At 38.6% G+C, this 14,750-nt stretch overlaps 1 protein-coding gene across 1 annotated transcript in view; it reads left to right on the top strand.

Annotated features, from left to right (window-relative positions):
• PGGT1B (protein geranylgeranyltransferase type I subunit beta) overlaps positions 1-14,750 on the top strand; it is a 36,602-nt gene that overhangs the window by 642 nt on the left and 21,210 nt on the right. The window contains 2 exon segments of the mRNA XM_074812334.1: positions 5,211-5,329; positions 13,563-13,630. Coding sequence (XP_074668435.1) covers positions 5,211-5,329; positions 13,563-13,630 — 187 coding nt within the window.

Raw genomic sequence — 14,750 nt, forward strand, 5'->3', positions numbered from 1 at the left:
CTCCCTCTAAATCTGCCTGCCAGCAGACGGCTCCCCAAAACCATGAGTGGGTAGGGGTAGGGGTTTAGCCTGTGCTCGCCTAAACTCCTCGATATCCACGAGTGAAGAATTGTTGATCCCCTTAATCTATTTTTAGTGCTGCGCTTCACTCTTTTAATCCACCATGGAAGCCGATTTTAAAATAAATGACTTAACCCCCTTGTAACTCGAAGTCAGCATGCAGAAGACTCTTGTTTATGTAACAGAAATAATTTAAATCTTCATTAGCTGCTGTAAGAGTTAAGACACCAGTGAAATGTGTTCCTCGCTTTGAATGAGAGGCACCATTGTCCCTGTAACGTCTTCAGAATGCATTTCTTTCAGGTTCTTAAAGTCTTCACGTAATGTAGTTACATCTGAGACATAAGAGGATCAATAATTTGATTATCAAGCTGCGCTTGATAAAAACTTAGAGACATGTAGACAGTTCGATATCTTAACCAATTAAATCATCAGATGCTTTTCACTTTGTAATCTCTTGCAAGTCATGCTATAAAGAATGTTTGATGACTTTGATCTAGTCATCCTGCTAAATCAAGCATTTCAATTGAGAGTACAAACACTTGGCAAGAACACACAAGGAGACTAGTATGGATAGCACTGAACTGTGTGTGAAATAACACATAATTTTATACTCAAAAGCTAGAAACTTGGAGTTCAGAGATGTAAATAATTCCTGAAGAACTAGCTGATGTTTCAGTGTGCTTTGTCAGTTATTTTAAATGACAGCAAGAGAAAGTCTAGGCGTGCTCTACTCTTAACTCTCTCTAGGCATTAAAGTTACAATAACATGCAGATGTGCTAGAATCATAACGCAAAGGGCTAACCTTAGCCACACTGACATATAAAGGCTAAAGAAATGGGGTTTGTTCAGCCTAGAGGAGGGAGGATCTGTTCAGTTTCGCATTACTGAGAAACTAGTTACAGAGAAAGATGGAGGTGCACCCTTCACGAGGGACTGTGGTGACAGGGCAGGAGGCTCTGGGAATTAGTTTCTTCAGGGAAAATTGGTTGTAGGAAGACCTTCACTGTTAGAGCAGTTAGCCGTGAATAGGTTGCCCAGCGAAGTGGTGGAGTCTCCCTTGAAGACTTGGCTTGTCAGGGTCCTGGGTTGTCTCATTTAAGGCCTTGTGTTCTGCAGAAAATGGGACCAGTGATCTCCAGATCCTTGACAACCTAGACATTTCTGTTCTGTGATTTACATTGCCAAGCTGTTGGAGTTTGCCCCTGAGCTGAAACAGAGACTTTAGTTTACATGGGGTCTTCCCCAGTTTTACTGAATAGTGCTAATTGTTTTGAGAACTCATGAGAGATTAATGAGCTGTCTGAACTTAGATTTAACATGTGGTCATAGTAGCCACAATACATTAAATAACCACAGCCCAGTGTATTGTATATAATGGCTGTGCAGCACTGAAAAAATACTGTTATCTGAAAATTGGAACTGTTAATTTGAAACTATTTCAGGATGCTTTAATTTCTGGCTAATGAGCACAGTCTAAGCCTTCAGTTAGAATAAAAATCATGGTCATCTAAATTCATGCAGTTTTTGAAGTCATGAAGTTTTTACTCAGCCAGAGGTTTTTCAGTTCTCTTACACTGGTTTTTAGATTAGTGTTCTGCAGATATGCACACATGTGTGTTAACAAATTCTAAGTGGGAGATTGAACCATAAGCGTGTCATCCCCAGTTTAATCTTGAGGGTACTATGTTTGCCTCTTTTTACAAGTTCAAGGTCACTGAGTTCATCAAGCCTCCTGAGCTGGTACTGCTGCAGAAAGAAATGGTGTTACCCTTTTATTCTTACTTCCTTTGTTCCCTGCTTTTTTGTGATTCCTTAGTGAATTAGATGGGAAGCTCAACTAAATTAAAGACAGACTTGTAACAAAACAAAAAAATTTTTCAGTGACTTGGATTTTGGTTCACTGCACTGCAGCAGAAACAACTGCATTTGCTGTCACCAGGCAGGGTGGTAGAGGATGAAATCTTCCACGCGGTGCTGGTCTTTTCTGTAGTTTGTCAAACAATAAAGGAGTAGGTACAATGATAAAGAAATTTGATTTCACGTGCTTTACTCAACTTACTGGCTCAAAGCCTTCATGATTGTTTTTGTCTGTAGTTATTGCATGTAGCGTCAGCAACAGTATTTAAGTAATCTGATTGATAGTGTTTTATGGATACTGATCATCACTGTTGTGAGGTTTTGCAGAAGAAAACCCTCCTAGTCTCTGAAGTCCTTTGGATTGTGGTACTCCATGGTGCACGTTGTAGCATGCTTACTCAGTTTCTCAAATGAGTCACTTCAAATGCTTCCTGAATTCTGTTGAGAAACTGTGGTCTTTGTCCATGCCTGAAGATGCAGAGCCCTGGATCTATCATCAGAAATGTCTTTACAAGCAGTCTTGAAGCAGAACTGTAAGATGAATGATACCTGTTGTAAGCTTTCAGTGGGTCAGTTAACAAATTTCAGCTGTCGGGCTTTGATGATTGACTTCCTAAGTTACTGCACATGACAAACTTGGGGGTTGTCTTACGAAGCACTGTCCTCTGTGGAAATCAATATATATAAAGTTTTTACACTTTATGGTAAGGTGCTACTAAGAGAGTTGTATTTGTTAGTCTTGGACTATGTGTCTTAATTTTTTGTGAGGCAGGATAGCATATGGAGTAAGGATGCCATATTTCAGTAGCTGTATCAGGACCTGTTTATGTCCAGTGGTGCCAGATGTTCTTGCCCATATGTGAGTTCCAACACACTGTATTGACTGTTCCTTAGTCATGCTGGTACTATTAACATGGAGAATCAACTCTAAATAAGTAAAATGAAAGCTAACTATGTAAAAGGACTTTTTACATTCATTTTTCTGATACATGTATTTTTAAGTGTAGATGAGATTTATTGTCTGTGTACAGCCTTGTGGTTTTGGACCTAGTTTGCAGCAGTTTCTAGTGCTGAAGTTGGCATGTTTGTGCCTGGTTGGAAGTAGCTTAGCTGGGTAACATAGTGTGAAAATGTCTTTTAAGTAGTTTCAGTAAAAGGTTGTCAAACAGCGTGTGTGAAAATGGCAAAATATACAGAAGGTTTCAAAGAAATAATTTACTGTAGCTGAACAGTAAATTCATTCTTTTTTTATAAAAGTAGTGGTTTTGCTTGAAATAGTGGGTTATTATACAGAGTCAGATTTTGGGTTACACAGATTTGATCAATGGCAAAAGTTGATATAAGCCTGGAAATGTTAATTTTACACTTTGAAAGACAATTTTTTTAGTAATCAGATGACTTAAGAGTTACTCTTGTTCTGTGTAGAAATACCTTTGTGTGCAACATACATTTTTTGGCTTTCTATACTCAAAAACTTTATTTGTAATAATACAGAGACATATTTTAGAATCTAGTGGTTACAGAGTAAATTTACACTTTCTTTCTGCCATGAATACTTGCAGTAGTGGAGCTGTATGCTATTCCGTGTTTGATTTTGATTTCTTTTTTTTTTTTTTTCTTTTACAAGTCCTTTAGAGTTGCAGGGAGGGATTTTTTTTTGAAGAGGGAATGTTAATGTTCAGTATCCAAGCAGATTATAGATTAAAACATTTTGTGTGTAAGAGTGGTATGAAAAGCAATGCAAAAGCTGAGAATTAAAGTAAAAGATAGTGTAAAATCAAGTAACCTCAGTTTAACAAGTCACCTTTATTCTACTGAATTGTGGCCACCCCTTGTGCTATGTAATCCTAGATGATAACAGTTGTGAAGTAGAAGTTGTTGGCTTAAGTTCTGCTTGTGAATGGCCACATGATGACCGTAGCGGCTGGTCAACCCTTTGAGGTTGTGCCATTGTATTGAGATGAGCGTATGCTGCATCGTCATTTGGCTGCTGTGTTTTAATTAGAAGAAGAACTTTGGAGGTGTGTTTTGGGCTGACTCACATCACCATTTTTTTCTTTGATCTTACTGTTTGTGGTTCTGATGCAGAACACATACAGAAATGATGTAGCTGTAGAGGTTTCTGTCCATATCTGTCGTCTCATCTTCAGAGGTGCCTACTATTGATGGCCAAGGTGGCTTACCAGTTTGTGAGGTAATTGCAAATTATAACTTAGTCTCCTAAGGAAAGCTGGCATTAACTTTCAGTTTTCCTTAGCATGCTAAGCTGTAGTTTCTGCCTGTGTAGCAGCTGTTTCACAATCCATTGTCTTATGTAGTAAAAGGAGAGCAAGAATTTCTAGAAGAAGGATTGGCAGATGCAAGTGTGGGTGGCAAAATATACATCCAGATAGTTTTAATCTGAGTCAGAACTTCCAAGGTACAATTACGTGAACGTTTTCCCTCATAGCAAGTTAACTCAAGTTCCTAACCCAGTGCTGTTGTTTTGGTGCTCCGTCGGAGCAAGTAATACAACTGTTTCAGGGATCATGCTGTAAGCTAGGTGACTGCGATGGTTTGAGGTACAAACAAAATCTAAAAGACGATGTTAGTTAACAGGTATGGTAGCACATGTTTATGGAAGGAAATGAGCTGTGAGCAAGCAAGACATTCAGAATGCTAGCTACTCCGCTCCTGTATTAGATGCTTGGATTTGACATGCTTAATATCAGATGTTTAAATAAGTTAGTCATCTAGGCACCTTTACACCAGAGGACAAGAAATAAGTACCTCTAGATGGTAATTCACCCTGTGTGCCTATTTATACATTGATTACAAAGGAAGCCTTGCTGTTTGACACCTAACTTCTAAGCATCTGAAATTGGGTTTGGGACGCAATGAGAGGCAGCTTACTGTAGTTCAGGGCCACCTTGCACTTACTGCATATTTAGGGGATTGTTCATGTAAGAGTTTATCACAACTAGTGCTCCATATGTTAATAACCTAGTTTACTTCGTAGAGTTTTTTTCAGGAAGCAGGCCCTTAGGTTAATGTCTGAATTGGCATATCATTGCTATATAAAAGAAGGGGTGGCTTATGTGAAAAGCCTTGTTGAGACAAGAGAAATGTTTACAGTACAAAGAACATAATTTTGTCCAGTAGATAAATTTCATGCTTTCTGAGCTAGGCTCTATGTGTTGTATCTCTGTCAAAGGCTGAGAATTCATAGATATTTCTGTTTTTGCAACCGTTTGTTAATTTCCCCATGATATTTATGGTGGGAAGTGTAAGTCTTATCTTTTTCTTTTAGGTTGACAATTGCATTTTTCGCACTCTCTGGTCTGGATATGTTGGATTCCTTAGATGTGGTGAACAAAGATGATATAATAGAATGGATTTATTCCCTGCAGGTCCTTCCCACAGAAGACAGTGAGTGAGTTTTTAGTTTTTTTTATTGATATTAACATCTTTACTCTTGCTTTTCACCTGGGGAATAGTGGATGGCTCTTGGTTTTTATAAAATACAAGGTTGACCTTCCTGAAGTGCTGTCCTGATAATTTCAGATAGTGATGTTGAGCAAATCCTAGAAATAGATCCCTCTAAAGTAATAAAGCTAGAAGTTTAGCTTTCTTATGTATACAAGGTGAAGCTGTGAAATTAATTTGAAGATAAGACAGTATAAAATTGTATGATGAAGTTGCACCTTTGAGCATCTCAGAGGAGTGTTTCACCTGGTTCTAAAAGAAACGAGTATGTTATGTAAGTATTACAAGTCTAATAGTGATTATATTGACTTCCACTAATTGTAGCTATGCCAGGAGCTCTGAGCACAGGTGTGGCTATTTGGAACTGCTTTTGGGAAATGGATGGTGTAAGGTTAAGAAGCAAAAAGGATAAACACGGTTCCTGCTATAAAATGAAAAAATCTGTTCCTTAGATCTGTGAAGGTTAAATTTGCGTAAGGTTTTTAGAAGGAGTAATGCTGCTTCTGCCTCCAAGCTGTCCTCAAATTGGAAGGTGCATGGCAGATCCAAGCTGGAGAGGACGCACCCAGGAAGTGCCCCTTTCCAGGTGACTTCACAGAAGTTAGAGAGGTGCTGTTTCTGTGGGCTGGTTGTTATTGACAATTTTTTCTGTGGCAGCACAGGTGGATGACCAATAGCAGTACAGAGGGTGGAAGGGAGAGAGATGTGGGCGAGTCACTGCTGCTTTATAATAGGAGGTGCTGGCATGTTAAGTGCTGGTGTGAGGATAGCTTCAGGCTGATCTCTAGAGAAAAGGTAATTCCAGGTGCCCATCTGTAAAATCACAAACATGTACTTTGTATGTTGGATGGTTGTAGAAAGAAAATGGTGTGTTTCCTTACAATATTTAGTCTAATTATATACTGCAAATTAGGTCTTTTCCCTAAAAGCAGTTTTACAAAATAAAAGCATTTTTATGAAGTAAGCATATAGAAGTCAAGATTGGTGGTTTGATTTTTATTCTGGAGGCTAACAAACCATCAGATACACCCCAGGCATTAGTTCTAATAGATTTGTTTTCTCTTATGTTGTATTCCAGGACTGATTATAGAAAATTAGGGGTTTGGATCACATAATTATTTCCACAATGTTTTTAATCATGAAAAGGTTCCTGTCTCTTAGCATTAAAAAAATTTTCCAGGGTGTACATGCTTTGTTTCTAGGAGTTCCTCACTTTCTGATCTTTATCCCAGTCTTCAGGAGTGTGTTCTGAAAGAACAGTAAAGTTTGCAAGAAGAGAGATTAGAATAGTCATTGGTTTTTTTGTTTGGTTTCGTTTGTCTTTGATAGTATGCAGTACTTCTCGTCAGGGGTTTTACCTAGCCAATGTTTGGAATAGTCCCATTGTCAAGAGCCTCCTAGGGAGGCCAGTATAAATCTCAGCATGCAGATGTGGAGGCCAGGGCACAGCTGAGATGTTCTCCTTGTTTTTCTAGCTATCACCCTATCATAAAACTATGGGAGAGTAGTTTTGGATAGGGCACCTTTGGCAGCGCATTCTCTGCTTTTAAGTAGTAATCTCCTTTTCACCAGAAGAACAAACTTCCCTCCAATCCTGTATTTTCGTATCACATCTTAAAAGCTCTGTTGTTAGGTTCTTATGCTTTTGGTAATAACACTGCTATATCTGGTCACGTGACCCCTAAAATTTCAGTATTTTATTCCATTTTTACTTCATCTAACAGACAATAGATGATGCAAAACACAAGTGATGCCAACAGCAGCAAGTTGGATATTGGATGACTAAATATGCAGAAGGGAACATATACCCTTTTGTAGTACATACTTTCAATAAAATGTATTGACTCTCTATTTTTAATCCTGGGTGTGTGCAACGTTTGTTAATTGGCAGCCTTCCAGCAGTAGAGCTTTTACTCCCTCTTTTGGCCTGTTTGAGGAAGCAGCTAAGCTTTCCTAGGCTGCAGCAGTGAAGTTTTTGCTTTCAAAATGCTGGTGCACCTCTAGCTAGAGAACAGTTGCCAGCTTGGTGCATCAGAATCCTTTCAGGTAAAAAACCCCAACTTTACTCTGCTTTTAAAGAAACATTCTATTGCAGCTTTCGTTACGTGCATGCTGATAAATCTCTCAGTGGAAAATTGATTTTTAAACATTTAAATTATACACAGTTTTATGATGTAGTTTCTGGAATAATGTATTTCAAGAATCTTGCCTTAAGTAACTGTATTTGATACAAGTCTTCATTAATTTTGGCTGTGGGACTGACAACCTATTTAAAACTTAAATTTTAAATTGGAATATATTTTTACAGAATCTTGGGGTTTGTTTTTGACCATGTTACTGGTGGAATTCCTAAAATGAGCAAAAAGAGAAGTCCTGTAATTCTTACCAGAAAAATAAATTTCTCTGCTGTTCATGTTTGTCCCTCTGAAGCTTCCGTATCCATAGCACTTCAGTTGATTTTTATTTAAAGCACTTTTTTAAGATGACAAATTCAAATCAATTTGAGAACTACCTTACTACCTACTGCTACCTTACAGTCATTTTTCTGATGAATGGGAGACTTAATATCTGTTTATTTTTATCAATAACTATTTCAGTAGGTGTACTGGCTGGGAGAGAATTAATTTTTTCCATAGTAGCCTGTATGTTGCTCTGTTTTGGGTTTATGACTAAAATGAGGTTGGTAACACACCAGTGTTGTAGGTGTTGCTGAGCAATGCCTGCACAACATGAAGGCTGTCTCTTTCTTTCCCCCTCAGTGCCCCTTCTCCCACAGCAGATACAGCTAGGACTACTGACCCAAGGGACACTCCATACTATCTGACATCATATTCATCAGTAAAAGTTCAGGGAAATGAGGAGAAAGGACATGATATGTTTGTGGTTGTGGTGTTTGTCTTCCTGGGTAACTGTTAGGTGTGCTGAGTCCCTGGTTTCTGCGAAGTGGCTAAACATTTGCCTGGCCGATGGAAAGCAGTGAATGAATTCCTCCTTTGCTTTGCTTGTTCCTGCAGCTCTTGCTTCACCTATCAAACTCTCTCTGTCTCAATCTGTGAGTCTTCTCCCCTTCTCTCTTGCTTTCTCACCCTCCCACAGGACAGGGCTTTGTGGGTGCTTCGCTGCTGTTCACGGTCAACCCACCACAGCGGGACTTTAGAAAACATGGTAGAAAATTCAGAATTGGTGTTCTAGAATACTTTTTAGGCAGAGTCTCATAATATACTGTGATCATTTTAGGCAACATGTTTGTATTTACTGGTATGTGATATGTCTGATGGCTAATGAACAGTTCAGAGGTTTGTAGCCTTTTAAATTTTGAGCTTATCAGTGTGAAGTAAGAAAGCAAATATATACTCTGTGAGCCTAATTGAAATGCTGTAAAGGAAGCTAAAGATTAAGGTCTGTCAGGATAGACTTTATTCTTCTGTGGGTTTATTGTAACTGTGATTCAAATTAATAAGGTCCTTTAGGTACCATAATTTCAGATCTAGTGTTTTAGAAACTGCCTCAATACAAATTCTAATTAGGAGAGAATGGCATGTCACACACATGAGCTGACCCTCACACAGAAACCTACCATCCTTAGCTGAATGCTTTGTTTCATGGCAGTCTTCTGCTTATTTAAAGGCCCCCTGTCTTCTATAATTCTTGCAAAATAGTTTGGCTTTATATTCCATAGATTTTGGCCATTGTTACTTTTCCTTCACTTTAGTAAATGCTCTATGTAGGTGCATGGCTAGTATGTGTTTTTTGGTTGGTTTGTATGTTCACTGCAGAAAGATCTCACTGGGTTTTAGAAAGAAGTTGAAATCTTGAAAAATTTTTTCCTTTTGAGGAGAGTGGTGCTTTTTTACAAGCCTTATCAGAAATGACACATATTTAGGCTAGGACATACTTTTTAAACTGTTAGTGAAACTGGACAAGAGTTGACAAAAGACTCTGTTTCAACTGCTTGTTCTTAAGATTCTTGTCATGTAGGAGCTTTACTGTTTTTCCTCTCATAAATCAGCTCCTAGACAGAATTTCAAACTTGTTTTAACTCTTTTAAAGTGCAACTTGTAGCAATGTGAGAAAGTTGTATCCCAGTAGATTCTTGCAGGTCACTTTTAAAATCAATTCAGCACTTCTGAAAGAGATTGAATTCAGGGCTCTGTACTCAAGTAATCTAATTACAGACAGACAGTGAAGGCACACACTTCTTGTCCGTATTCATCCACCATCCTCCCCCCTAGCAACACTGGCACTTGTTTGACCCTGCTTGAGAGCTGGTTTAGCTTGTTGAAGATTCATGCATTTATTTATCTAACAGAAGGTTAGCTTTGTGTTGTGTTGGTGAACTGTGTTGGCTGGGAGTGCTAGTGCCAGGCCAGTAAGGGAGAGGGAAGAAGGTTGTGCTTTTAGACAGCTGGATGCTTCACTAGCTTTGCTGTACTAAGAAATGGCACCAAAAGGAGAGCTGAGGCATATTTCATTTGTGGGTCTGAACCCCCAGGACCTATGCATAGCAGGCTGAAAACCATTACACTACATCAAGGATCTAAAACTTTCTTCTGTCAAAGTCTGAATTTAGATTTGTAATAATGATTCTTTCTTTACTTGTGAGTACTGAAAAAATGGATAAAATGTCGTTGGCTGTTTTTTAGATCATTGTTACATGTGAGCTTTCTGATCATGAGTTTCTGGAGCAGAAATACAAATTTTCTTCCAACATAACTTTCTTTAATGGGCACATTTGAAGTATTTAGCTGGATGTATAATGGACTTCCATTTTAGAGAATTGCATTTTATGACATATTCTAGTGCTTTGATTTATAAGAATAATTGTTTTTAGCCCTCGTTCAGTAAGAATTGTTTATGCTTACCTTTATCTCGATGCACTGACTGTGTCAGCTTGTGTTAAATCTGTGATTTTTTTTTTTATATTAAGAATTTAATGATATATATATAAGCCTGCTTCTGTATTTAGCAAAATGAGAAAAGCCTTGGAACCAGAGGAGTGCACAGGTAACTGTAATGGGAAGAAATAGTGGTAAAAGTTATCCATCTTCCCGTGCAAGAAAAATCATAGAAAATAAATAACAAAAATGTCCTGTAACAAAAGAGCTCCCAGGATAAGCTGTGTGTGGCCATGGCTTGAAGCTCTGTTACAAGTCTTAAGGACTTTCTGGCCTACACATACATAAGTAACATGGTGTTCTTTATGGGAAAGTCTCAGCTCTTGATCTAAGCGTGGAGTCTTTTAGTTTGGGAAAAGGGTCAGTTTTCCTTAGTTCTGTTGTCAAATGTGAAAAGTTTTTTTCAACTTCAGTAGTCATGCAGCGATTGATGAAACATTTATTACTTTTTGCTGTCTTAAGCTCTTTCAGAAAGTGGTTAAATATGCTTAACTCTAAAAGTGAACACTAGGTGGTACCATTTCATAACTGCAGTTATACTTGATGCTTGATCAGACCCTGCTGGAGCTGACCTAGTCACTCCAGCAATTTTTTACAAGGGACATAAACTATGATCATACCCTTTTAATTAAGGTATGTTTGATTTCCAGTTCTATTTCTGATTCAGACAGGCTGTTTGTGATTAAGGACAGTAGGCAATAGTTTGATTATCGCTATTAAATTAGTAGGTAAGATAAGAAGTACAAGTACTTTCCAATGAAATAGTAAAACCAGCTCAGAGAAGGTGATGTGATGTGCGTAAACTGAAAGACAGTGGGTTTTCCCTAATTCTCCTTTGGTTCCCATTTAGTTTTGAACTTGTATGTTCACAGGAGGCTAAAGAAAAATTGGAGACATGACATCAATGTGCCACAGTCATCTGGTTAGAAATGAGCTGTTTTCACTTCCTGTTTTAACACTTCCTTCATCAGCTCAGCACTCTATTTTTTAATTCAAGAATTGTAACTAGAAATTTAGCAATTCACCTGTAATGCTGAAGGTCTAGGAAGATGCGTATTAATGACAAATTTTTTTTTTGTTTAGAGGAAGGGATAAAATCCCCTTTAAAGATTATGCGATAGTAAGGGCATGGAAGAGCCATGCTGTTCTTCTGTTTCTTCTAGGAGCCAGTGTGTAAAGTCTAGGATGGGAGATCAGAAGGCACTGGCATAAAGAGTCTAAATAAATTTTTAATCAATGATAGTAACACAGTTAAAAATCCAGCATTTTAAAATTACCAATGCTGGTTTTTAGTTGGTACCAGTTTAGTAATACAACAAAAATTTTAAACTATTACAGGAAAATTGAACCGCTGAAGGGAATGATAGATCCTGATTTCATTCACGTACTTTATTTTTAATGTCTCTCGTTCATAGTAGCTGTCAAATCAGACACCAGTCAAAAGTGACCCACAAAGTGCACACTGTGCTTGGGTTTCATACTGCCATTTCTAGGGATGAATACTTCCGTCTAGCAACTAGCAGCTGAGTTCTGACTGCAGAACTGTCCTAATTGTAGCACTTTTTTATTTGCAGCAGGCCAGAACACCAGTGTGCTAGTAGGCTAACAACTGTTTTCTGGACAAAGGTTTTCCACATTAGTACCATTTCAAAGTGAATTCTGTAGTTTACTTAAGCACTTAAGACACAGATTCATTTTTAGTGAAAATGGGCCAAGTGAATGGTAATTTTTCCACAATGTCTCCTAGGAAATTTAAGAAGTAGGAATTCTAGTTTTCCTCTTGATAATTCATTAACAGCATCATTTTTCAAATTGTGATGCTCTTTGGGCAGTGTCCTTCAGGACCTTAGATTAGTCCTTAATATTAATATTTATTGTGCTTTCCAGAACCTGTTGCAACATGAAATGCAAGTCTTTGACTCCAGGAGCTAACAGGCAAATGTTCTCTGCTGAGAAGATTTAGCTTATAACAAAATACAACAGTCAAACATTTTTTTGTCTACAGATACAGTTAGTCCTCTGTTTTCTCTTTGTGGGTATGACTATAGTATATCAGTTTTTAGTGCAGGCTGAAATGACCTTCATTACACCTGTAAATTCATTAAAAAGTACTTTTGATTGAAAGGTGGAGGAAGGGGAGAATTGCAGGTGGTTCACTCCATGTATATTAGAACCAAAGACTTATCTGGTAGAGAAACTTGAACACTTTTAACCATGTTGAAGTACTTAGACTAATAAAAGCTTCTAGTTTAAATGTTTCATACATGCAGAGTGTATTTTAAATTAGAAACTAACATGCTGATAATGACATCAGAACTGGTAGACCACATTGCATAGTGATGTTTTTTAGGACTTCTAGTTTTATAACTATTCTTGTTTGATAAGTGTGGTGCAATTTTCCCTAATCTCCATGAGGATTTTTAGATGAAAGGCTGAAGAGCTGAAAAAAAAGGGGAAGAGAATTTAAGAACACCCGAGTGCTGTTGAACTACCACACTCATTAGGCTTTTACTTTCAGAGGCTGAGGAGTAAAGTAGTTGAGTTTTTGCCGTGCAGAAGCAAATTTGAGCCCTGCAAACCTGTACTTACCTCTAGATATTGTGTGGTGCACACTTCTGTATGCTGCATATTCAGGTACTGTGACACATTTAAAACAAATTATACTGAGTCACTAACAGAAGTATTCTGGTGCCTGTGTTTTGGGTGAGAGAAATGGCTTCAATTAAAAATTTGCCTTTCACATCATTTTAACTATTTTACTCTGACAGTATTGAGTTAGATCAGTGCTAGCTTAAAACTGCATACACTTTGTTTGTCCTTGTACATGTTACAAAGTATCTTAAAACAATTCTGCTTAGGAACAGACGGTATTACCAGGCAGGAAGCCAGAGAGGAAAAAATCTGTTAACTCTGGGCACTTTTCCAGGGGAGCAATCCTTTTTTTTTCTTTTTTTCTTTTTTTTTTTTTTTTTTAGTGAGCATGGAAGACAATTCTGTGCTGATATGAACGCTATATTTACACCAAATCAAAAAAATCTGTTGCTTTATCATTGCAGCTGGATCAAGTTTGCTTGTGGTTTTGTTTTGTTATTTATTTAGTTATTAATCAGAGTGATAAGAAATTGAGTTTGGGAACATACTGAAAGACACATGCAAACTCTAGTAATACTGTGAATAATCTTGAACTAACAGGTCTTGATCTTGACTAGAGAATTATGGTTTATGACGAGTGTTTCAACAAAGCAAGTTAGTTGAGTGTTTATTTTTTTTGTCTTTTCCAGGATCAAACTTGAATCGCTGTGGATTCAGAGGGTCTTCATATTTAGGGATGCCTTTCAATCCCTCCAAGGTGAGTTAAGAGTGTGTGTGTGTGTGAAATATTTTCAATTGGGCAATAAATGATCTTATATCTTTTTTATAATATTAACTGCATACTTATGAAATATCTGTGTCATGGTTCAAGCCCAGAGAGCAACTGAGCATCATGCAGCCATTCACTCACCCCTTCCCCTCCAGCGCTGGGAAGGAGAAAATGAATCAAAAGGCTCAGGAGTGAAGATAAGGACAGAGAGGGGTTGCTCACCTGTTATGGTCACAGGCAAAAGACAGGCTCATTAGGGGAAGAAAAAAAAGAACATCACTTTAATTCAAACACTAACAAACCCAACACTTAACAGACAGAATGGGACAGTGAGAAGTGTTACCATATCTTAAAAAACACCTCTACCCACCCCTGCCTTCTTCCTAGGCTTAGTTTTGTTCCTGATATCTCTACCTCCTGCTCAGCATCACAGGGCAGGGGATGCGGGGTGTAGTCAGTCCTGCCACATCTTTATGCAAGGTTGGGGTGGGGGAAGGACTCCTCTGTATTCTTCCCCCTGCTCCACCTGGCATGCCTCTCACTGGAGACAGTCCTCCACAAACTTTCTCCACCATGACTCTTCCCCATGGGATGCATTCTTCTCGAGATGCTCCAGTGTGGGTCACCCCCACATGTTGCAGTCCTCCCAGCACTGAACTACAACAGTGGGGGCTTCTTTTTCCCACAGAGTCCCGGGGGTCCTCCACAGGCTGCAGGTGAATCTCTGCTCCTCTGGTGACCTCCGTGGGTGACAGGGGGGCAGCCCTGCTGTCTCACCACGGGGTACAGGGGAGATCTCGGTGTTCACACAGGTGTCCTTCTTGTAATCCCTCCTCACAAGACTCCCCAACCCCCTCTCAGGTTTTCCTTCTTAAATAGATTATTGCAGAGGCAGGTCCAACTTGGAGCTAGGGGAGCTGGGAGCTTTTGAGAAGCTCACAGGGGCCACTGCTGTAGCCCCCTCCCCCGTTACCAAAACACTGCCACACAAACCCAGCACAATCTGGAAGGCAGTGATTTTTGCACTGCTAATACACTGAAATGTTTGCAGAGCTTTTAAGAAACATGCATAAGAAATGTATTAAAATGGTACCACTTGAGCTTGCAG

Source organism: Strix aluco, chromosome Z (genome assembly GCF_031877795.1).
Source record: "Strix aluco isolate bStrAlu1 chromosome Z, bStrAlu1.hap1, whole genome shotgun sequence".
NCBI classification, from domain to species: domain Eukaryota; kingdom Metazoa; phylum Chordata; class Aves; order Strigiformes; family Strigidae; genus Strix; species Strix aluco.